General features: G+C 43.3%; 1 protein-coding gene across 1 annotated transcript in view; it reads left to right on the forward strand.

Moving 5' to 3' along the window:
- The window catches only part of LOC107674573 (elastin-like), a 75,542-nt gene that overhangs the window by 34,971 nt on the left and 14,970 nt on the right, over nucleotides 1–25,601 (forward strand). The window contains exons 5-21 of the mRNA XM_016468586.1: nucleotides 11,879–11,959; nucleotides 12,040–12,102; nucleotides 12,204–12,227; nucleotides 12,818–12,853; nucleotides 12,953–13,048; nucleotides 13,154–13,201; nucleotides 13,875–13,937; nucleotides 14,025–14,060; nucleotides 14,197–14,268; nucleotides 15,250–15,288; nucleotides 15,387–15,470; nucleotides 15,850–15,900; nucleotides 21,120–21,191; nucleotides 21,322–21,378; nucleotides 21,637–21,681; nucleotides 21,851–21,919; nucleotides 22,015–22,059. Of these exons, the coding sequence (XP_016324072.1) occupies nucleotides 11,879–11,959; nucleotides 12,040–12,102; nucleotides 12,204–12,227; nucleotides 12,818–12,853; nucleotides 12,953–13,048; nucleotides 13,154–13,201; nucleotides 13,875–13,937; nucleotides 14,025–14,060; nucleotides 14,197–14,268; nucleotides 15,250–15,288; nucleotides 15,387–15,470; nucleotides 15,850–15,900; nucleotides 21,120–21,191; nucleotides 21,322–21,378; nucleotides 21,637–21,681; nucleotides 21,851–21,919; nucleotides 22,015–22,059 (981 nt within the window). The remainder of the gene's footprint in view (nucleotides 1–11,878; nucleotides 11,960–12,039; nucleotides 12,103–12,203; nucleotides 12,228–12,817; nucleotides 12,854–12,952; nucleotides 13,049–13,153; nucleotides 13,202–13,874; nucleotides 13,938–14,024; nucleotides 14,061–14,196; nucleotides 14,269–15,249; nucleotides 15,289–15,386; nucleotides 15,471–15,849; nucleotides 15,901–21,119; nucleotides 21,192–21,321; nucleotides 21,379–21,636; nucleotides 21,682–21,850; nucleotides 21,920–22,014; nucleotides 22,060–25,601) is intronic.

The following is a 25,601-nucleotide window of genomic DNA, read 5'->3' on the forward strand; positions in this document are numbered from 1 at the left end:
AATAACCAAAGACTTAAACTACTTCAGTCTGTGTGCATTGAATTTATTTAATACACGAGTTTCACAGTTTGAGTTGAATTACTGAAATAAATGAACTTTTCCACGACATTCTAATTTATTGAGATGCACCTGTATATGGCAGTTTATTAAATTTTCAACTGACCGTCAAACCATACTGCAAAAACAACTTTTATTAGGATTGTGGGCTTTCCTGGAGTTACTGGAGCCGTTGATGGAACTCATGTTCACATCATTGCTCTAACTGTAAATGAGGAGACATACCATTAAACAAAGCATTAGTAATAATTTGTGATAATTTTGCACAATGCAAAGCATTTAAAAATACATTTAAATTAAAATATTTCAGTCTTAATTAAATGATTTTATTGTAGTTACATTAAATGATTGGTGTTGTGCTGCTGTGACTTTACATGAGCAGGCTCACTATTGGCTGATTCAGAGGTTGAGGTCAGCCATTTTGTGTTGACATCATTGTAGTCCTTAGTTCACAACACTTAAGTGTCACCTCAGTCAACACATAAGAATCAGTCTTAGACTTTACTGAAAGTTGCTTTTAGCGTCTTTATAAAAGTCTCCTACTCTTAGAAAAGTCCTACTTTTTACTAAGAATTTTTTGACACTTAAGTCAAAGCTTAAGACTATTCTTAAGAGCATTTCTGAGACGTTTTATACATACAGGCCCTGGTGTTTAATTAAAGCAAGGTGATGGCTGAGGCGCTCGATGTGAGTCACGAGCTTGGCACCTGCTAGCCCTTGTAAAACAGAGCTGATTGTGAGGCCTGTCATCATTGCTGTGATGAGCTGTTGAATTTGGGGAGGACTTTTGGAAACCATCCACTAGTCCCAGTGCCTGAAGCAAAGGTGGATTCTGTGTTGCTTGCTGCTGCCAACGCTGAACAAAAAGGCTAATTTTGCACAAATGTTGAGCGAATAGCAACTTCTTGTCACAAACAGTTAGCTTCCGTGTCAGGCAACTGTGGACATTTTTCTTTGTTACACGTGTGCATGAGTTCGATCTCATAAACATCATGGTTAGATTGGAGGTGACGAGGAAAGATTTGGCTCACAAGACTTTTCCCATTGAATTTATTGGATTAATTCTGCAATGGCTAAACAGGCAGCTGCATTTTATTTAGTCACCTGATCTCAGAACCAGACATTGTTTTGATCTGTACAGAAACCAGAGCAGCACAACCCAAAGAAAGTATGTCAGGTTTTGCTTTCCACATGCTTTTCGATGTTGTCTCAGTGAGAGGAGCCAGTTTGTTTCAGACTTGAAAGGGAGCGAGGGCTGAACGCAGAGAGAATGAAGGGTGGGGGCCAGGCAGATGAGCTGGGAAGAGCCAGTGAGTCTTGTGAAGCACATGTGCTTTTCATTAGCGGGCTCAGACCTGTCCTCAAACTGTTTGCTTCTGGCCTCTGATTTTGAATAATGGCCAATCCTCATGTCGCAGAGTCTACGCTGACATCCTTCAACTCCCACAGGAGCCACGCATCACTTCCTGTGCTCATCCCCAGGACAATGTGCTCCAAAAATGTGCAAACAAGTCCTTAGATTTCATTCTCACTTCTGATGCTATGCTTGTCTGATTATGTTGAGCCATGTCACAGGCGAACATTTTCAAGATGCTGAAGATCGCTTTTCGTTTCACCAGTCTTGCACAACTGCTTTGGAAGAGCGCAGTTCCAAAAAATGCTGTTCACCACAATGTGGTCATCATCATAACAGTGTTCTACTTTTAGAGTATGATTTAGCATAAAACAATAAGTCTTTTCTTCTTAGTTCACTTCCTGAACAGAGAACCTTTCAGTGAAACACACAGCCACAAAACACAAAGATGCATCATTACTGGAAGAAGAGATGTGTGACACTGGAAATAAATAACAGAGGAAACACGGACATAAATAAATAATTAAAAAAGGGAAGAAGGCAACAGATCTTTATTGTCTCAGATTTGGACTTCCTTTCTCAATGCAATGTGGATGCAATAAATTTGGCAGGGGAAAGAGCAATAATGTAAACATGCAAGGAGGTTATTCCCCAAATACAGTTTCAAAGACTTGTTCTTAATGGTGCTTTTCCCATTTCTTTAAACTTGCACTGTTTAAGCATGGATACCACAGAACACCTGAATAAAATATGATTACTGCAGCACTATGTTGTTTTTTGGACATGTACCATGATACTACCATGTTTTGAATGGTTTTGAGCATACACCATAGTACTGTGATGTTTTTTTGGTCAAAGAACCACTGTATTACCATCTGATACCATAACTGTACCATGGTCCTGCCACAGTATTGTTCTGTAAGAGACACACACACACATACTGTACTAGTGCAGTGGTTCCCAACCTCGTTCCCGGAGGCCCCCAACACTGAGAATGTAGAATACCTCCTTCTTCTGACATTCCCCCACTCTAATGTGCTGATGACCTGAATCAGGTTGGAAACCATTGTACTAGAACAGGGATGCCCGACCCTGGAGATCTACCTTCCTGCCAAGTTCAGCTCCAACCCTAAGCAAACGCACCTGAACCAGCTAACTAAGATCTTCAGGAACATTTAATAATTACAGACAGGTTTGATAGAGCAGGGTTGGCACTGAACAGGAAGGTGGATCTCCATGAACAACATTGATTTTCCTAACTTTCTGGTTAACATAAAAGTACTCTGATATTCCTGAGGCCTGTCAGGAGCAAGAGTGGAGAGCTCTTGTGAGCTCTGTTTATTGGTCATATCATATCACAGCCCTGACATGTCAGAAAAGTATTCAGCATGCACAAACTCCATGCATATGCGAGCCACCACATGATCAGACCACCACAGTTGGCTCTCACACTGACATTTTTGACGTTGATTTGCACAATACCATTCTTTGAGATGTGATAAATAATAGAAATAAATGATCAAGTGGCCTGTGCCAGCTCAGACTGCACTGTGAACCCATCCGGAGATGATGTGTTCAGGTTCTGCCTAGGGGATGATACGGATAGAACTTGTTTGTGGCATATTTCTGGAATCACATGAGAAACAAAACTTGACAGAAGCAGAAGGCATTTCACCCTGGTGCACTCTGTCACAAAACCTACGTAAACATTTCCAAAGCATGTATTTCTGTTTGTGAGAAAATATGTATTGAAGTGAAGCCATGAAGTCAGTGTTGGGTTGTCACCAGTGATTTCGATTATACAGCTTGTAAGTGGGTAGATGAAGTCATATACGTCCACTGAACACCACAATAGGTTAAACCTACATAGTCAGAGTTTATGAGACGTTCAGGTACTCTTTGATGTAAACAAGGCAGAAAAAAACTATTTCAGTAGCAGATATGAATTTTCCTCTATGACATAAGGGAAATCTCAATACAAATGAGTCAAGTTTTAGAAAAACTCAGAAGGACAATGAGAGTTGCTGGCATTGTTACAATGGATTGTTTCGCAATCACACGTAAATGGGATCCATTCACATGGCAGTGCATCACTTTCTTTCCTGCACAAACACCTGCTCCCTTTGGGAGGAACAAACATCTACAATGATACTGGACACAGTAGGGGACATACGGTAATATTTTACTCTCACATCCAATTAAGAGAAAAACAATAGCATATCGATAACTAGATTTGCATTTCCTGAGGAAATACCAGTGCTTGTAGAACAGCATCGAAGTCTTAGGTAAGTCTTCCCATAATGAAATCCTGCATCAGAGCTGTTTTGCTGTTATCATGACATGTGTCTCATTTTCGCTTGACTGTGCTTGAAAATTTATTCACAATGCGACATTGGCTATAGGTGGTTTGACAGATCAGTCACAACTCAGAAAGCAAACAACTGTAGGACTGCATGTGCATATATAATAATGACATAATTGTATTGGTTAGATTTTGAATAGTGGCCATTCAAAGAGTTTAAGTCAAGCTGAGATTTTCAAAGCAGATAGCACACCTACCACTAAATTTACCTGCAAAACAAAGCAAAGTTAGAATGTAGTCTGTAGTTTAAACCGTCAAGCTGAATTGATTGCAGGAAATTCTGCAGATGGAGAAAAATATATATTGGAGGGTTATCAAATACAGCATTCCATGTTCCAAGGGAAACACCAACATAAAGGTCTGAAGAAAGCACTTCTGTTGTCACAACACAGGGGTGAGTGTTTTATATTTCAGTATGCTGCTCATACTTGACATCCTTATTATGTCTCTTTTACATTGGATTCCAAAGGCTGGAAGTGTAAAGAATGGAATCTCAGATGAAATGCTTGTGTGTCAACACAACACCACATGCTACTAAGTGTGTATTAAAAACACTGTAGAAAATCTCCTGGTTGCAAAGTATAAATTGCATAGCTTTCTTTAGGTGACCTTGAATGGCCCGTGAACCAGATCCAATCACAGCTTTTCCAAAGCATATCATATCTACAGAATGTGACATGGAGTTGAAGAATTCCTTCAGAAATTGAAACGGCTGAAGAAAGGTAGCAATATTTTGATTTATTTTAGCAGTATAGGAATGCACCCAGAATGCAAACTTTCATGTTTCTGGACAAGAAGATCTGGAGACCCTCTGCCAGTCAACAATGAACTTCTGTCTAAAGCTGAAACAGCTTTCACACAAATTTCATGTTGGCTACTTAACTGAGCATCAAGGCCTAGAGTGAATGAGCCAGTGTGCGGCTGTTGATGTCATCTTTGGATCATCTAACAGAAGAACTGTCTTTTTTTGCCATGTGAAAAGGAAAAGACTATGCATGTTTTTATTTTTTCTTTCTTTAATTTGGTAACAGGCCATTTACTTGCTGTAGGGTTCACGAGGTATCTCAAACTCACAGGTCAGTGGAAATGACTGGGCCTGAGATCCTTTCAATAATCTCACAGGAATTCCATGCTATTTGAATTCCAGGATGCTGTAGTTGGCTCACTGCAGTTGCCGTCAGTTACATGGACAAGGGCCACGGAATTCTCTACTCTCTTAAATTAAATCTTCAGGCTTGTCCAGCTGCTCCAGTAAGGACCGGTAGAAGGTTGGAGGGGGTTTGTGGGTGTGGATTAAGCTTTGCTTCTGCTCCTTACTCCTGACTCCCTCTATCTGCTGCTTTTAACAATCCAGCTCTCATCTGTATTCTGCTCAAATGTTTTTTATTCAAAAAGAAATCATTGATGAATGGTTCTTTCTCATATGGAATGTGTTTACACCAGTCATTCACATAACTGGCACCCAGCTCTACAAACGCATGCCTAAGCCCAAGACGGATTGGATACCCACATGCTTTGAAAATTGAAGGCTTGTTGCTGTCTTGATCATTTCATACTTGATAAATCTGTTATAATCTCCAAATGTTACCATGCTTAGTTGTTAGTCCCTAAATCTTGCTTGAAAGAAATCATTCAGACATCACAGTAGAGAGAGCTGCATTACCTTTTTCATCTTTTATGATGGCAAAGAGATGGCATCATTCCACTATATGATATAGACTGGTGAATAGTGCCTAACAACTTGTCTTTTATAACAGATGACTCTTCAACATTCTCAGAAACCAGTGGAAATGGGTTCATATTCATCATCCAAATGCATCCATACAAAGTTGTGCAATTCCTTTCATTTTGACTAGCATTGTTACACTGGTTGGTGAAAATCCAGTTGCAGACTAGCTGTAATGTATCCAGTTTCCCTGTTTTAGATTAGTATAATAGCTATAACTGTGGCATGTTAAAATTTTGTGCAGGTTTTTGCATGTATGCGCAATTGATGGTCATTTGGCAAGTAACATAGCAAGCATAGATCAGTGTGGTGCATGATCAATTAGTGAATCAGGGTGGTGCAGATGAAAAATTAACACATTTACATTTTCAATTAGAACAGTTTACTTTGACAAGCAACAGCAGGAAACCTGATCCTAACATACTATTCATTATGTTTCTGACACTACTAATGAGCTGTCACTAGCAAAAAAAAAAAAAAACCAGTGTTTTTTTTTTTTTTTTTTTTCTGTTGTTTTTTTTCTCTCAGAAATTACCAGTACCATGGCAATACCATTTTTGGTAGAGCTACTCAAAAGCACTGGGCAATACTTCACAACAGCAGTGATAACTTCTCAATAACTGAACTTTAAGTTCTTCAAATTCCCTCCCATCTAACATTTTCACCTATACTGAGTGTTTTGTCTTCGACAGATCACATCATTTGACAAATGGCATCCAGCTTAAACTTTCAGTGGTGGTTTTCTCAACCATCCATTCAAACAAGTTTATGCTGCTTCTTCTGTCCTCCTCTTTAAGTTTTTGTGAGTGGGTAGAATTATGTTTCGATAACCTTCATGCACTCAGGGCTTTTTGGAAAGAGGGAGGGTGAGATGACAATAATATATTCCAGCTGCACTTGGACTGTCTTCACGTTCATCAGGAATAGCTGTGTTGCCTGAGCAGTACTCACAGTGCTTGAGGGATGTTTGCTGTCTGACACTGGGAAACCAGGGGAGTACATCATTAACTAATGGCAGACACACCTGTCTGGGCATCTGATCCACACGTCTGAGAGTCGCTCTAACTTATATATTAGTAAAGATTAGATGCACTGAGAAACTAATGGATCAACAGGTCCATCTAAAGATTTGAGTTCATGATGAACAAAAGGAAATTAGCCCCAATTAGTCCAAGAGCATTCCACATTTCTTGAGCCTCTGTGAGTTCAGATGTGCTAGCGGTGACCTTTGGTAAGTGTCACATAAGCCCAAAGTTTAGCATAAAGTCTGGCCTATTTTACAGCTTATTCTGACCCAGAACTGTCCACTTAGGCATGTCCGGCTGACCAACAAATAAAGCAACCAGTCATTTTTGAAAAACATTCATGTGACGACATCTCATGAAATTACATTGCTTCTTGCACATTTTGTGGCACTCAGAGCGAAATGTCCAGTGAATGGCACTAAAAGAGTGTTCAAATTTCTCCAAAACAGATGAACATGAATGTGGAAACTTTTATTGTTTATTTTATTGTTGTTTTTTGTAGGTGTCACATTCACACCTACACTAAACCCTACCCTGAATCTTTTAACAAAAAGCAAATGTGACAAAAATGCAATTGCTAAAGCAGCCACGCCCCTTTATCTTGCTTCTACAAGTATTTGAGCTGTTTTATCGTGACTTGTGTTTCATAGGGCTCATACCCCAGCGCTCTGTATCGCAAGTGCAATGCTATACCAGGTGAGCTACTGAGCAAGCTTACGACATCATAAAAGCCATACATATGGAACTGGTTATGTCATACAAACATGAAATTAGTATTATTATTTTTTAGTTAAAAGTGTTTTGAGGTCATACTGTGCAAAAATAAGTGTTATTAATGGATAATCTGCCCCTTTAATCAAAATTAGTGTGAAAAGGAATAAAAGTTGTTGCTGTTTTACTGCCACTAGTGGGAAACTGCACTGAATTATATATACATTTATATATATACATTTATATATTATATATATGAGCCTATGTTGGAAATAACTGATACCACAATATAGACCCTTTTTGTGCCGATGTCACAATTACGTCACAGCATTAGCTGGAGGCAAAACAAAGGAATAACTGCAGGTGGCCAATACAAACCAGCATAGAGTCCGCTATATTAGGAGCTTAAAATGTCATCTCTGAGTGTCAGAATTGATGGAGTACAGGCTCCAATTTGAAGTTTTATCACATACCTGCTGCCATTGCCAGACAAAAAACCGATGACAGCTGTATTAAAACAAGCGGACTGGACAGAAGCGACCATCAAAAATGCAGTGCACACTTAATATCAGTTCTGTCAGGACCACTATCGTCAAAATGATAGATACTTAGCATAAAGTTTGGTTTGACGGTATGGTTCTGTTCTGGGCAAAAAACTCCCTGCCCATCCATGCAGCCTGTCATCAATGAGCAGGGAGAGCAGCAATAATAACCCCCCTAGGGTTAACAGAACAGAACAAGGCAGATATCATTAATGTACATAATGATATTTAAGTGTACACTTTATTCAAGATAAAGGAGTCTGATTAGCAAGGAATATCAGAAAGCCAAGTCCTGACTATGGCGAAAGGAGGAGCTGGGGATGGAGGAGGGTAATTTGGACAGTCTTAAACAGATTTAAAAAACAGGCCTCAGCTGTGGTAAGTTTAACTGGGTAATGTTAATGTTACCAATGTTAAACAACGAGCAATATTTGACAATAGCATATTTGCCAACATAGGTTGATCATGTATTTAATCAACACACGTCATATCACCATAATTTTTCATGCTCATATGCTCACATTATTCAGCATGAGCACATATTCAAGCGGATCAGAAATTATGAATCTCTAATAAGTATTGAGTGGCAGTCCAGCAGGGGAAGCAGAAAATTCCCTGAGAGGCAGTCCAGCAGGGGAAGCATACACTAGGAGCGATAAACGCGTACTTCTGACGCAGCTGAAATCAACCGCACACTCACACAGCAAATGAAAACATCAACCTTAGAAATAAACAACCGTAACATTGAGATTATGCCGCTGAATACAGCGAACCCCAGTTGAAACACATACACAAGAATGCTTGTTTCATTTAAACTTGTTCTCATGGCCTTAACTATCGGCGTGTCCTCAGAGCGATTAAGTTACATGATCTAGACTACGTGTTGCTCCAGCTGTATGAACACAGATGCGTAAATGCTGCTGCAAATATGCTTAATAGCTATGTCGCTCCTGCAATCGATGCAAAACTGCTAACATTTTTTTATTTTATTTTTAATTAGCAGACCAGGTAATATACACGGAAATATGGATTAAAACAGCATTCACTTATCTTAGATGTGGATTTCAGATGTTCTGAATTACGCTGCAACAGTTTGATTTGCGAGCGGCGATGCTTAATTTGTTCCTGAGCAAGCTGAAAAGCTGCTGAATAATACTGAATAGAGCTTATATAGGAATGCCACGATAGGTGTCGTATTCCTATAGGTAGATGTGATCAGCTGAGAATCAGCTGATGCAAGCTTGACTCACGTGACCTGCCAGAACTAACGCTAACGCTTAATTTAAGGTTAAATAAACTCTTGTCTTTTATGTATTAATGTTTGGTTAAGAGTCTAAAGATTTCTCATGCATGCCCACCTAATCAGAAATTGAGAAGTTAACTAATGACTAGCAGCTAAACATAAAGGAAACCATTTGTGTCGTCTCGCTTTCTACAATTGCCATAAGTGCAGTTGTAGAGAGAGGGAACAGTGAAGGCCCATGTTATGTGTCAGGTGTGTGTTCAAGTAGTTGCATTTGCTTACAATTGTCACTGTTAGTGAAGTGAAGTGAAGTGAAGTGAAGTGAAGTGACACGTGGCCAAGTATGGTTACCCATACTAGGAATTAGTGCTCTGCATTTAACCCATCCTAAGTGCGCACATATACACAGCAGTGAACACACACACACCGTGAACACACACCCGGAGCAGTAAGCAGTTAGTACATAGTTATAGGCATCTAAAGATTTATATGCCCTCAGTTTCTATTTATTATACAAGCTCGGTTTCTATATCTGGTAGGTGTGTCAGGCCACTCCTGTAAGATTGTCCATCCATTGAATGAGTGTGTACGAGTCAGCTAATCTGGTTCCTTCAGTTAAAGTTAACATTTTCAAATAACAACTGCGGTCCTGGACAGTTAGTGACATTACATATTCAGATAAAATCAAATTTTCTCCAGTCATTGTTAAAAAACAAGCAAACAAAACTTGCTAGCCAGCGTTAGTGAAGCGGTCATGGGAATCTTTCTGCCTCCACCTAAGCTCCGCCCATAAAAAACTTCACAATGTTTACTAACTGAAAAAGGGTCTATTAGACTGTCTTGGAAAGCACTCATTCAAATACTTGCACAGCAGTGTCAGTTCATGTCCAGCTCTGAGAAAAAAAAATAATAATAATTTTGAGTTGGCCCGCCCAACTCAAAATTATCCCAGAGGCTCCCAGTCATAAATACAACTTGACAGACCGGTCACAAAATAACTTATCTGATGATATATTGCACTGGTATTAAGGAGGGATGAAGGTTGAACCTGATCAATTGCGCAACAGCCAACAGCATGAGAGTAAACAGCCAAGAGAAAAATATGTAACGCATATGGAAGTACTCTGCATGCTCTGAACAGCATGGTAGTGATGACATCATCATAAAATCCTGTCATTGCAATGTTGATTTCCAGAAAAAAAAGTTTTTGATGCTTTTCAAAGTGAAAAAAAAAGTTTAATGTCCACCAATCAGGCAGATACTGTTCAAATGGAAACATTTTATACATTTACCAACAGTTTCTCTGCCTAAGCATGCTTATCCAAACAAAAATCACTCCAAGAGCAAAACAATAGATATTTTAGGAGGTCACAAAACCCCAGAGCACAGCATTTAAGGATCGATCTAGAGGCCTCTCATGAACTGGCTAAAGTTAGCGGTCATTTCTTCACAATCAGGCAGGACAGCACAGAAGAAGCCATAGTTCAATAAGAATAACATTTCTACCAATCTCAAATTTGCCTAAAACCATGTGGATTAGAAAGAATGTTTTGTGGACCGATGAGTAGATTGAACTTTGATTTTAAATGAGAACCGTCGGATTTGGTTACAACAAAACTGCATTCACCCCATCCCAACTGTGAAGCACAGTTGGGGCAGCATAATGTTTTGAGGCTGATTTGCTGTCTTTGGACCAGGACAGCTTGCCATCATTAATGAAACTATGTATTCTGTGTTATATCAGAACGTTTTCAGGAGAATGTCTTTAGCAAACTGTGCTCGGAAAGCAAGAGTGTGTAGCCTCCTTTTGCCATCAGCCACTGTGAGAAGTTTAATCTTTTTCTCCTGTGTCAGAAGTTCAAACATCCAGATTTAGAGGCCTTTTAAAGCAACTCTCAGATTTATAATGGCAACAAGGCAACAGAAAGACTCACAAGCAAAGCATTTTACTGCACATCCTTTCCATTCCTGTATTCCTCCCTCTACCATAAAATACGGATGCAAACTTTGTGACCTCATTTCTTTAGGGTTTCCGTGTTGAAGGAGGACACAATGTAGCAATAATTTTCAATCAAGCTAACTCCTCATTTGCTTAGCCAAAAAGATCCACTTTAGTCTCTGAGCTCTTACTTTCCATCTCCCTAAAAAATTATTTTCCCCTCTCTCTCTCTCTCTCTCTCTCTCTTTCTTCATTCTGTCCCATCCAGCCCTTCTCAGTCTCATTGCTAAATCACTCCATAGCGTTTACAGTCCAAGCCATTTGGAGATGGGCGCAGATCATCTTCATAATTCATAATGATTAATTTGTGACATCCTTCCCATTAGATATCACTCCTAACTTGTTATTCCACTATCCAAAGTTATGAATTCACATAATCTATAGAGAGGCATACTCATGGTCACAATAGTCACTATATATAGACACAAACATTCGCTACATTGCTAGATCTGTGCTAGCCTCCATGCTGCATCCTATAATGTCATTGTCTTCTCTCTACTCTACATTAGGATTAGTAGAAAAAGTTGACATACTTGCAAAGTCACATGTAGTCAGCAGAATGTCTGTTGGTGGACAACTGAAACCAAGTATTAACAGATATTAAACAGATGGTCTACTAATACTCTAATAACTGCTACTTGACATGTAGTTGCAAAGTTTCTAATAGTTAGTAGAATGCTAAAGTGGGCTTTCAAAATAAAGTTTTACCAAAGAGTTGAAAAGCAACAAATGCTGCTGATTGAGTTGTACTGAACCCAGAATATCCCAATGAAAATGATACATAGTCCTCAATATCATCAAGTTAACCATGTTAATACAGATTTCCTGAATTTGTTGCTGTATGTCTTTTCTACTGTAGGTGGTTATGGGGCTTATGGTGCATATGGTGGTGCTGGAAGATTTTACCCAGTGGCTGGAGGTCTGAAACCGGCTAAATCAGGTGCCTACCATCCAATGAATAGTCAGCAGTGGTTAAAGTGCAGTCAAGTAATTACATATAACCATTGGGCTTTCATTTAGGCACTGGGCTACCTGGAGGAGGTTTTCCTGGAGGAGGTCTACCTGGAGGAGGTCTTCCTGGAGGTGCCATTCATTCAACAAGTCTATTGATGATTTGGATTTTCTTAGTGGCTAAGTAACAAAAACTACACAGCTCTCTTCTAAGTCTGATTCTCTTGCTTCAGGTGCTGGTGGAAAACCTGCTAAAGGTAATATACATCTTTTAGAGTCCATCGTTTCCCGTTTACAAACACATTGTAAATGAAACATATTTTGAGAATAATTTAAATGGAAAAAGTAGGTGGGGAGCTGACCTCATTTACAGAGGAAACATTCATTCATTCAAGGTCCCTTTTTAACACCTTTTCCAAATAACTTACTCTGTTGGTGTTCACGCTATGACTCTTTTCATGGTACTCCAGTTGGCTTGAAGTTGAATTAAGGAGCCTTAGATCATGAACCAAATCAACAAATGTGTCCCCTCTGGACCCTGCTGGTGGTGTTCGTGTACCGAAAGCCAGCACATTACTTCAGCGTGTCCTTGGCAAAATCTAAAAGCAGTATGCAATGTCTGTTCTTCTGTGTTTGATATGGTTGGAAAAGGGTTAAACAAATAAATGAACAGCCTGAAGCATCAGCTTCCAGGCACTGAAATCAGATAAGACGATTTATTTCATGTCAGAGGAATGGAGCAAGTGAGGCAAACTAAATCACTGAGGAAGCACATGGAATATCTGCAGTCTAGATTTGCACCCATTTGTTTAGTGATGTGACTGAATGTGTGTTTGTGTCCATTCAGGGCCAGGTGCAGGAGGAACTGGTACTGGTCTTCCAGGTGCAGTGAATGTATATATTTGTAATACTGGCATGAGTAAATTTGCCTAATTAGCCAGCAGTGATAGTAAGATAGTCTCATCTTTCAATTGTTTGTTAGGCCTTGTCATTCCTCAGACCGGGGTACAAGGACTGGGCCCTGGTGGGGTTGGACCTTGGGGAAAAGCAGCAAAGGCCGGAAAAGCTCCAGTACCAGGTAAGTGTGGGGGTTTGAATTTGTATGTATAAATGGAAATAAGCATGATTATAGATCTACTTTTCAATCTTGTTTTTTTTTTTCTTGCATTTTTTTTTCTTGCAGGAGTGGGAGTGCCTGGACCATATCACGGAGGACTTGTTCCTGGACAAGGTTTGTTATTTCCCTCTGTTTATGTACTATAATATGACCACAAGGCCCACAAGGAATCTGCAAACGTTTTTCACATTTATGATGCGGATTGTGGGGAACATATGCCGGATTCTGTGAAATGGATCTACACTTGGCAAAATATTTTCAACAGAGCTGAGGATGCTACACGCTTAGGCCAGAAACATATTGTATGCAAGTAGGCAAACCTACAAATTCTTGGCACACACAAAGGGGCGATAGAGTTACCTTCATAGTGTGTAATGGATTATTCAGGTAGCTAGCTGAGTACTGTTTAACTTAACTTTAATTTCTTTGACTTGCTCAGCAAGATTGACCTCAGAGTGTTGCTCCTCCATAAACGCAGTTGACCTAAAGGAAGAAACACACCGTAGAAGACTCCAATGCCGGCGTAGAAACAGACAGCAATAACGCATGAAATGTATATTGCACATACGTGCATAGAATATATTTCGGCCATTATCAAATTAGCCAAGACATCTCATGAACAAAGGTATGTGTGGAACTTAAATGATTTCTGCAAACATCTGTGGAGTTTTCTGTGCTCACAGATTTAGAGCAGGCCTGCTAATCAGTCATTTGGATAAAACACCAAATTAAAATTGCACACATGGCTTTCGTTTGGTCTTGATCACTTGGATTTAAATGATTACAGGCTTCAATGGGCGGGGTGTTCTTCCTGGTGTAGCCACAGGAACTGGACTCAAACCTAAATCAGGTGAAGTCTCAATGAAAATGACATCAGTCATTGCAGTGAAATAAATTATATACCATATATTTATGACTGACTGAATTTTTCCCATAGCTGCTGGTGGAGGGCAGGGTCTGGTACCGGGTGGTGGTTAGTACATGAGCATACAGCAACCAAATATTAATAATGATATCTGGATAGTGTGGAAGCAAAACTGAACAACACCTATGTGTTTAAAAAGTTTACGTTGTCTGTTGACATCCAAACAAATGCTCTTTTGCTGTAGGTGGGCGTGGATATGGACCACTGCAACAAGGAGTATTTCATGGATACCCTCTCAGATCTCCGAAAGCCCCAGGTGGAACATTTGATTCTTTTGATCAGACTTCACAAACCGTGCTCAGCCCAGCTCTACCACGCCTTGAAAAGAAGCATTTGCCGACTGATTGCATTTGTGGTTTTACAGCTATTAAGCAATACAATATGAGGTTGATAGAAATAAGAAAGTAAGAATGTCTTTCATCAAACGCTCCAGATGAAACCCAGCTATATTGGATCAGTGCTTAGACTCACATTGCTAGTCATCCATTTATGTAGTAGATTGCTCTCCGGTGCGCAGAAACGTTGTGTGATTTCTCCTACATGGAGGTTCAACAGTTGAAGTGCTCAATTAATTGACAAAGTTCATTGTCATAGTTTTCATAGTCACAACTAAAAATATTTTCATACATTTTTCCATTTGAAGCTTGAAACGAAGTACATATTTTCACGTCTCTCTTATCGCCGCGTTATCAACCTTAATCATGGACTAGGAATACATCCAGTGAAATTAGGAGAAATTGATTGCGGTATTAATATGCAAGCTTCTAGTGGAACATAGCTTTTCCAAACTTGCACATCTGTTCTGATAAAAACAGGATACAATGTTGATAAAAATGTGTGGTCCACTTCAATGGTTTAATGCTTCACAAAGTGAGTTCATACATCAACAGAAATCATTTAGATTCTTCTTTATCATCTAACTTTTTGCAGTTTTATCTGTAGTATTTAATCTGTGTGCTCTTTGGCCAAACACTGACCAGGTGTTAGTTCTCCCTAGCTCTACTGTTGTGGATAGCTTTGCTATGTATACAACACGTTTGATGACACACAGTATTTTCGGTATATCTTTAGTATGTCTGTGTTACGTTTTACAAACATAAGATAGAGGGGGAGGCAAGCAAAAGGCTCGTTTAAAGAGGAGGATATTTATTAAAGTAGATTTAAATTGAACTAAAATTACATGCATACGTAACAGTCTTGATAAATTAAAGTCTTACATCATGACTTGTCTCAATAGGTGCTGGGTTACCCTACACTGGTGGTAAACTTCCATACGGTAGGCTACAGTGGCGATCTTCATTACATGCATGTGCTGAATACCTTGTCTATAAAATGTACGAGCTTGCGTGATGATTCTCACCTGCTATGCCAAAGGTTATGGTGGTTTTGGTGGAGGTGCTGGACTCCCTGGTGGGAAAAGAGGAGCTGGCTCCAAGCCAGGTTATCCAACAGGGACTGGTGTGTTATGTCAAAGCCACCATATTTGAATAACTATAATACACTAGAGGGTGAATCTAAAAGCCTATAAAGAACATGTCATATTTTAACTCAAAACCATTAATGTAATGGGATATACTCTATATATCTTTTAATTAATTGTCACAAAAATAATGTCCCAATTCTAAATGTCCCCAAGGTTAATGCACAATATAGTTTCTTATGTATTTAGTCAGATTGTGTGGTGAAATAAAACCCACACATGGTCTTGACTTCGTGAGATTCACCCTAGGTGAGCTACTAAAATGTCTATGTTATTTTCTATGGCTGCAAATGGCACACGCGCACACATGCACTGCAAATGCATGACCAGTAGCTGATCTGCTGTCTCTGTATGCAGGTGTTGGGACTTTAGGGGTCTCTGCTGCACAGGCCAAAGCTGCTAAATATGGTAATAATAATTAATTAAATGATTTTAAAGGCCACATGTCCTAAGCTTTATCCACAGAGCAAAGAAATTTCATGTAATCAAGGCTCAGATCCAACTGCGAGTGAAGAAAACCGTTTATTGTGAATTCACATTATGTGGAAACAAACAGGAGATCCCGAATCCGAGAGAGACAGCCAAGCTCGTAGAAACCCAGTCCGAGAGCAGGAGTCAGGACAATGGGAAACAAAAGGTTGAGTAGGACCGGAGCACGATCACAAAGAACACACTTAGGATTCTAGGAGAGAACAAACAGTGGTGAGCGAGACTACTAACTGACAAAGGACCGTGAAACAGCGAGCCAGATAAAGGCAGCCCAGATAGGCTTCAGGTGAACCCTGATTAGGAGGCGGGGTTGCCAGACGCAACACACACACACACACACACAGGAATGAGCACACCGACCCACGAACCGTGACAGTACCCCTCCTCCTAAGAGCGCCTCTCGGCGCTCCCAGGAGAACCTACCTGGCGATTGTAATCATCGATAAGGGAGTGATCTAATATATCTCTCGGAGGCATCCAACTCCTCTCCTCCGGCCCGTAACCCTCCCAGTCCACCAAATACTGAAATCCTCGTCCCCTCCATCTCGAGTCCAGAATACGTTTTACCAAATAGGTAGGTTCCCCATCTACGAGACGCGGCGGTGGGGGAACCGGGACAGGCGGATTAATCGTAGAATGAAAAACGGGCTTTAATTTAGAAACATGAAATACCGGATGAACTCTCCCGTACGCTGGAGGAAGTTTGAGGCGGACTGCCACCGGACTAATGATTTTGGTGACAGTAAACGGGCCAATAAATTTGGGAGCAAGTTTATTACAAACGGTGTGGAAAGAAATGTTCTTTGATGAAAGCCACACTTTTTGACCAACAACGTAGACGGGAGGCTTCGACTGGTGGCGATCGGCCTGAGCCTTGGTGCGCGCTCCCAGCTGGAGGAGAGTCTGTCTGGCTCTGCTCCAGGTGCGACGGCACCTCTGGACAAAAGCGTGAGAGGAGAGAACCGCAACTTCGGATTCCGTACTGGGAAAAACAGGTGGCTGGTATCCTAAGCTACACTCAAACGGAGACAGGCCCATACCCGATACCGGTAAAGAGTTGTGTGCGTACTCAACCCATGAGAACTGCTGACTCCAGGAGGATGGATTCTGTGAAACCAAACATCGTAACATGAGTTCTAAATCTTGGTTGGCTCTCTCCGTCTGACCATTGCTCTGGGGATGGAATCCGGAATAAAGACTAACAGTCGCCCCTAATAAATGACAAAATTCCTTCCAAAATTTGGAAATAAACTGAGGGCCCCTGTCAGAGACCACGTCCGTCGGGAGGCCATGAATACGAAAAATGTGGTCAATGACAGCAACCGCTGTTTCTCTGGCAGATGGCAGTTTGGGCAGAGGGATGAAATGAGTTTTCGAGAACCGGTCCACCACGGTCAAAACCACCTTCTACCAAAATCTAGCGAAATGTGGGACCAGGGTCTCGAAGGAACCAGCAGCGGCTGGAGTCCCACAGAGGGTCAATTGGAAGTCTTAGAATTGGCACAGACAGAGCAAGCCAAAACAAAAAGTCGTATGTCACGAGCCATAGAAGGCCACCAGAATCGCTGCTTTATAAGAAACGTAGAACGAGTCACCCCCGGATGACAAGCCAACTTGGAAGAATGACCCCATCAAATGACGTCAGACCGTAAACTCTCAGGTACAAACAAACGACCCGGTGGGCATCCGGGCGGGGGCTTTACCCCTTCAAAGGCCGTGCGGACCTTCGATTCGATCTCCCAAGACAACACAGAGATGACGACTTTCTGTGGCAAAATAGGCTCAGGAGAAGACGGGCGGTCGGAAAGGTCAAAAATACGGGATAACGCATCGGGCTTAATGTTCTTAAATCCCGGACGGTAAGAAATAGAAAAATCTAAATGACCGAAAAATAAAGCCCACCGAGCCTGTCTAGAGTTTAACCTTTTGGCGGATTTGATGTATTCCAAATTCTTATGGTCGGTCCAGACGATGAAAGGAACCCCCGAACCCTCCAACCAATGACGCCACTCTTCCAAGGCGAGTTTGACCACCAGCAGCTCTCTATTACCAATATCGTAGTTGCGTTCGGCAGGAGATAATCGGTGAGAAAAAAATGCGCAAGGATGCATTTTGTCATCCGAGGAAGAGCGCTGGGACAAGACCGCACCAACTCCATCCTCTGAAGCATCAACCTCCACCACAAACTGCCGTGACGGATCAGGGGCGATGAGAATTGAGGCTGAAACAAAGCAGCCCTTTAGTTTGGTAAACGCGACATCCGCCGCGTTAGACCACCTGAAAGCAGTCTTGGTGGAGGTCAAGGCAGTCAGAGGAGAAGCTAGCTGGCTGAAATTGCGAATAAAACGCCGGTAAAAATTGGCAAAGCCCAGAAACCTCTGCAGGGCCTTACGAGAATCTGGGATTGGCCATTCCACCACAGCCTTAACTTTGTCGGGGTCCATGCACACTCCCTCGGCCGACACGATGTACCCCAAAAAGGGGACTGACTGTGCATGGAAAACGCATTTCTCCGCCTTGACAAAAAGCCCATTCTCTAACAGCCTCTGAAGCACTCGCCTAACATGTTGAAAGTGTTCCTGGAGAGAGTGAGAAAAAATCAATATGTCATCCAGGTAGACATAAATGAACTGATCGAGCATATCTCTCAACACGTCATTAACGAGTGCCTGGAAGACTGCGGGAGCATTCGAAAGACCGAATGGAAGAACAAGATATTCAAAGTGCCCCCTGGGGGTATTAAACGCGGTCTTCCATTCATCCCCCTCTCTTATGCGGACCAAATGATAAGTGTTACGGAGATTCAATTTCGTGAAAAATGACGCCCCTTGCAGACGCTCGAAGGCTGAAGACATCAACGGCAAAGAATAGGCATTCTTTACCGTGATGCTCTTCAGCCCCCGATAGTCAATGCAAGGACGCAGGGAACCGTCCTTCTTTTCCACGAAAAAGAACCCCGCACCCGCTGGGGAAGAAGAGGGGCGGATGATCTTGGCAGCTAGAGAATCAGAAATATATTTCTCCATGTCCTCCCTTTCCGGAGCGGAAAGCGAGTATAATATGCCTTTAGGCGGAGACGTACCTGGCAATAAGTCTATAGCCCAGTCATAGGGACGATGCTGAGGACGAGAAGCAGCTTGAGACTTACTAAACACTCCCTTCAGGTCGAGGTACTCACTGGGCACGTTAGACAGGTCCGCATGCTCATCCTGAAACACAGAACTTGACAGAACAACAGAACAGAACAGAACAAGACACAGAAGAACAGGCAGACAAAAGACAAGCATGACACTTATTACTATTAATGTGGGGGTTGTGTAATGTCAGCCAGGGATGACCGAGAACTACAGGAACAGAAGGAGAATTAGTCAGGAAAAATTTAATATTTTCTGTGTGATTGCCCGAGGTGATCTGTCTTATCACGCCTGTAGTGTGGGTGACAGGACACAATGACTGACCGCTGAGAGCAACAACAGAAATTGGATCTTTAAGGATAAAGACAGGAATCTGAAGCTTACGGGCTAGAATAAAATCCAAAAAGTTACCCTCGGCTCCCGAGTCAATGAGGTCTTGACAGCTGTATAAGTCCGAGTCCCATTGCATTTTGATCGGGAGATGGGTGACAGCGCGGGAGGTCTTTTCCATAGCGAACCCATCTGCCAGTAACCTCCTATTTACCGGCGGGCTCTGGCTTTTACTGGACACTGAGCAATCATATGACCAGCCTCCACGCAGTACAAACATAATCCATGGCTTCGGCGTCTCTCCCTCTCTCCCGGAGAAAGACAGGACTGACCTATTTGCATGGGCTCCGGATCCGATGTTTCGTCAAGCACCTCACAGGGGTTGTATGTAGGTCGGTCCAGACGATTTGTAGCAGAGCGAAAAGGTTGGTACTGACCTCTCCGCCGTAACCTGGCATCCACCCGGATAGCCAAGTCATTAAGCCCATTCAAAGAGGTGGGTAAATCCAGAGCATAGATTTCGTCTTGAATATGGGGCACCAGTCCGTGTAAAAACATGTCCCACTGCGCCTTGGTGTTCCAGCTGAATTCCGGTGCGGAATGAAGGTGCGGAACTCGATAGAATAATCTGTAACTGTCTGGTGAGCCTGACGTAACTCCGCCAAAATGCATGCCGCCTCTCTCCCAGATGCTGCTCTATCGAAGACTTTCTTTAATTCACTCGAGAAGGCCTGGAACGAGGAAACACACTGGAGCTTGTTGTCCCAAACCACAGTGCCCCAGAGGGCGGCCCGTCCAGAAAGTAATGTGATAGCGAACGCTATTTTAGATTTTTCCGTGGGAAATGAAGAAGGCTGAAGAGAAAAGTACAAAGAGCATTTCGTCAAAAAGGCACGGCATAATTGAGGCTCACCGGAGTAGACAATAGGAGGTGGCACCCGAGGTTCAGCAGAATGGAGGGTGTGAGATGACCCTGTAACAGCAGGTGGATTGGGCATAGTGGGCTGTTGAGTAGGCTCCATCTTAAAACGCTGAAACTGGGAGGTTAATTCGGAAACCTGTGACACCAATGCTTGAACGGCGTGGCCCGTGTTCAGCATTTGTTCCTCCTGTTGAGTCATTCTTGCGTTACTGCTTTCTAATAAAACTTCTTAATTCAGTGGTACTTGCTGGATCCATTTTCTGGTCAGTTCGTTCTGTCACGTAATCAAGGCTCAGATCCAACTGCGAGTGAAGAAAACAGTTTATTGTAATTCACAGTATGTGGAAACAAACAGGAGATCCCGAATCCGAGAGAGACAGCCAAGCTCGTAGAAAACCAGTCCGAGAGCAGGAGTCAGGCCAATGGGAAACAAAAGGCCGAGCAGGACTGGAGCACGATCACAAAGAACACACTTAGGATTCTAGGAGAGAACAAACAGTGGTGAGCGAGACAACGAACTGACAAAGGACCGTGAAACAGCGAGCCAGATAAAGGCAGCCCAGATAGGCTTCAGGTGAACCCTGATTAGGAGGCGGGGTTGCCAGACGCAACACACACACACACACACAGGAATGAGCACACCGACCCACGAACCGTGACAAGAAATTTAGATGGTGCTTCAGTTATTTGTGCATAATTGTGTTCTTTTCCAAGAGCTAATATTAACAGTTCATTGTTTGTTTATTATTCAGGTACTGGAGCTGGTTTTGGTTGGGCTGGAGTTTTTCCGGGTGGTGCTGGTGGACTTTATCCTGGTGCAGGAGGCAAGGATACATTTTCCTTTGCAATCCCCTAAAACCACAATCATATATTAAAGAAATAGTCCATATTGAAATGCAAGTCATTTACTCAAGCAGCTAGTTTAGTGTTTACATATTTTCTTGGGTGTTGGAGCTGGTTTAGGTGGTGTTGGAGCAGGTGGTGCTGGCAGACTTTATCCAGGGGCAGGAGGTGAATTATCATTTTGCTAAAAAAAATGGTTTAAGAGCTGCAATCAGCCACTGTGCTTTTAACATAAATAATTTACTCACTCGTATGTCATTCCAAAGTACTTATACTTTTTTGTACTTTCAAATATTGCATGTCAAGACACCTTGCGATAGGTTTGAGGTCAATGCACATGGGGCATGAGATGTGGAATTCAATACCATGACATGTTTTCTGTTTCCTAAATTTGAAGCAAAATTTGTAATTGTTCTCTCTGAGCAGGTGTGGGTGTTTTTACACCAGCTCAAGGTAAAGCAGCGAAATATGGTGAGTGCATTGACTGATTACCTTGCTTTATTATGGGGCTCATAATTGACTGATGGGCAGTTGAGGCTTCTATACTGTATTACACAGTCAACCAATAATCTCAAAGAAAGCAAAGCTGATGGCACACTTTTTTGGCTTGTAAATGTGTTTTTATATGTGGTTTGACTAGGTGCTGGTCCTGGAGTTACTGGTATTGGTGGTGTACCAGGCGCAGGTGGACTCTTTCCTGGGGCAGGGGGTGAGATACAACTGTGTGCAGTAGTGTTAAATGGCAGTCACTTTATTAGAATGACCCAACACTGATAAATCTTTTGTGTTTTCCCATGTGTCAAGGTCCTGGTGCGCTCTCCCCTGCTCAGGCAAAAGCTGCTAAATACGGTAATCATGTACCCATATTTAGGATCCTTCTTATTCAGATATAGCATGGTTCTTCAATTCTGCTCCTGGAGGACCACTGTCCTGCAGAGTTTCAACCCAAGTACTGTAGTTTCAACCCAAATCAAACACCCCAAAAAAGTCAATCAATACCTTTATGATTGCTAGAAAAGTATAGGCAGGGTTGGAACTAAACTCTGCAGGTCAGTGGTCCTCCAGAAGCAGGATTGAAGAACCCTGAGACAGTGGCGCCTGCAGGTGTATGGCTGTACGCACTGTGCGTACCATGAGAGCTTCGGCTGACCTGACCTGTCCGTCTGCCCTGCAAATATTTCAGCAATCATGATGTGTGTCCCGTATTTCTGTCAAGTGAACTAGCCATGCCACTAATAATGGATTAATCATTACTTTGTGTCATATGAATCATATGAAGCGTTCCTTTGTCAATAAAACAAACAGTATCGAGATACTTAAGAACACATAACAAATAGCGCTGGATGAACTAGATTCAACTCTAAACGCAGTAAAACACGTTGTCAATGGAAACCTTTAACGCTCTCTAGTACACAAATACGCACTGGGTAATTTGCCAGATCTGTTTTGCCAATGTTAGTATTACAGCTTCATCTTTAGCACCTCCGTAAAACCAGACCTGAAGGGAATTATTATATTTGCGGGTCCTTGGCATCAATCAGTTTGAAAAACGTCTCCAGGTTACGAATGTAACCATGGTTCCCCGAGGGAACGAGACACTGCGTCGGAAAACGTTTTTGGAATGCCTTCAGCGTGACCACGCTCTGAATCACATGTAAAATCAGTCCAATGGAAGGGCGAGACGTCACAGGCGGGAGACGTAGAGAGCAGGAAGCTATAAAAGCACGTGCGGTGGAACCGGCGTCAGCTTCTAGGAATGAAGCAAGCGCTCACAGGGATGCCGGAAGTATGGCACTGAGATGCAGCGTCTCGTTCCCTTGGGGAACCATGGTTACATTCGTAACCTGGAGACGTTCCCCTTCAGGAACTCGAGCTGCGTCTGAAAACGCTTTGGGAACGAGTATGCCCACGCGGCCAGACTTACAAATCCCTGCCTAGTATGGACGAGCACATCTAAGGCGAGAGAAAGGAGCCAGAAGTGGCGCAGAATGCAGGTAGGCACCTGACAAAGTAGGCGGGGACATCCCGCCCAAAGGCCAACTTCAGAAGGAGTGAGCCTTGACCCCCAAAGGAGAGGGGAGATCAGAGGACTTGAGGCTATGGAATAGCATCCTGATCCACCGCTTAGCATAAGCTTCTCTGGCCAGAGGCCTCAGCCTCAGCGCACCATGGAGGGAACATGTAACTAGGGGGTGTCTGCCCACTGACTGGCCACCGATAGGGGCGTGGTAGGCCGCAACGGCCGCCACATAGATTTTCAAGGTGGAGTGGGTCAACCCTGCAGAGAATTGGGCCTGCAGGAACTCCAGCACTGTACCAACTGGGCAGTAAACTGGGTCGAGCTGGCGGTCTCCACACCAAGAAGTGAAAACTTCCACTTTAGGGCATACAGTTTCCTCGTAGAGGGAGCTCTGGATTGGAGGATGGTCTCAACAACCTCGGTTGAGAGACCGGAAGCTACGAGTTGTGCCCCCTCAGAGGCCACACCCACAACTTCCACAGCTCCGGGCGGGGGTGAAAGATCGCACAAAAACTCTCCATATCTGCTTCACCACCTCGGGGTGAAGTCTCCATTCCCTGGGCCTCGGCCCCTGCCTCGACAGGATTTCTGTTCTCATATTGAGATGCCCGGGAATGTAAACTACTCTCAGCGAGAGGAGTTTGCCCTGGGACCACACAAGGATCTGGTGCGCCAGCCTGTAAAGGGGCCGCGAACGCAGACCTCCCTGGTGGTTGATATAAGAGACCACCGCTGTGTTGCCAGTGCGCACCAACACATGGTGATCTCGTAGGTCCGGGAGGAAGTGTTTCAATGCTAGAAACACGGCCAGCATCTCCAGGCAGTTGATGTGCCCCGTGAGATGGCGACCACTCCACAGACCGTGGGCCAACCTCACCCAACCGGTGAGAGGCGCGACCGTCGCTAGCATTACGAGGCGACAAGGAGCTCCCAGCACCGGGCCCTGAGACAAGAACCAAAGTTTACTCCACATGCGGAGTGGGTTTCCCCTCAGGGAGAACTCCTTGGTCTTGAGCCATCACTGTAGGGATCTCATGTACAGCAGGCCAAAAGGTATCACATTGGAAGCAGCTGCCATCAGACCCAGCAGTTTCTGGAACTGCTGACAGTGAGTGACCGGCCTTCTCTCACTCTCGCGACTGCAGTGAGGATCGACAGGAACTGCATCGTGGTCGAATCCCACATCAGTTCCAAATAAGTAGTTCTCTGTACTGGAGAAAGCACACTTTTCTTGGCGTTAAGTCTTAACCCCAGCTCTTTCATGTGAGCGAGAATGACATTTCGATGCCGAACCGCTATCTGCTCCGATTGAGCTAGTATCAACCAATCGTCAATGTGGTTGAGTATGTGGATGCCCTGGAGTCACAGAGGAGCCAGAGCAGCATCCACACACTTCGTGAAAGTGCGGGGTGAGAGTGCAAGGCCGAACGGAAGAATCCGGTAAGCTTTTGCCTCCAAAAGCAAACCTCAGGAACTTCCATCCTTCTTTGGAACGATGAAGTACTGGCCTCTTTCTACAGGACCCATTGAGACACATTTGGCAGAAGTTTCCACGCTGCCAAAAAGGTCTACTAAGGGCTAAGGGAACGATGGTCCTCAGACCTGCGTCATCTTCTAGGAAGACTAGACTGAAGAACCAGAGCCTGCTCAGGGCAGGACCCAATGAGACATGCTTGGCAGGGGCTCCCACACCGCCAGGTGACCTACTAAGGGAACCAGTCTCTCGAGACTGGCCTCTGGTGCACTTAGAGAGGCTAGGTCAGTGCCCTGAAGCGGCGGACCAGCAGGGAATGGTCGAACTAGCTGCTCTAGAAACCTCCGAAGAGGTAGCGAGCCTAGCGAGCCTGCTACGTTTCCAGGCAGTGACTGAGAGAAGCGCTCGCCGGAGACCGCTGCGCCCTGAAGCCCCTGAAGCAGCAGGATTGGCAAAACGATCTCCTGAGGGTACTGTTGGAGAGACGGGCACCATATAATGAGGTGTACACCGTTCTTCCCTAGAGGGGCCTGCCCTCCGAAGTCTTGAGCCATGGCATCAGGACTCTCTTAGCTGAAGTCTCCTATTGAAAATGACAGTCCTCAGACCCGCGTCATCTCCTAGGAAGACTAGACTGATAGAACCAGAGCCTGCTCGGGGCAGGACCCAATGAGACACGCTTGGCAGGGGCTCCCACACCGCCAGGTGACCTACTAAGGGAACCAGTCTCACGAGACTGGCCTCTGGTGCACTAAGAGCGGCTAGCTCGGTGCACTGAAGTGGCGGACCGGCAGGGGATGGCCATACTAACTGCTCTAGAGACCTCTGTGGAGGTAGCGAGCCTCTTAGCATCGCTACGTTTCCCGGGAGGTAACTGAGAGAAGTGCTCGCCGGAGC

This window comes from Sinocyclocheilus anshuiensis, unplaced genomic scaffold (genome assembly GCF_001515605.1).
Source record: "Sinocyclocheilus anshuiensis isolate Anshui unplaced genomic scaffold, SAMN03320099.WGS_v1.1 scaffold1516, whole genome shotgun sequence".
In the NCBI taxonomy this organism is placed as follows: Eukaryota; Metazoa; Chordata; class Actinopteri; order Cypriniformes; family Cyprinidae; genus Sinocyclocheilus; species Sinocyclocheilus anshuiensis.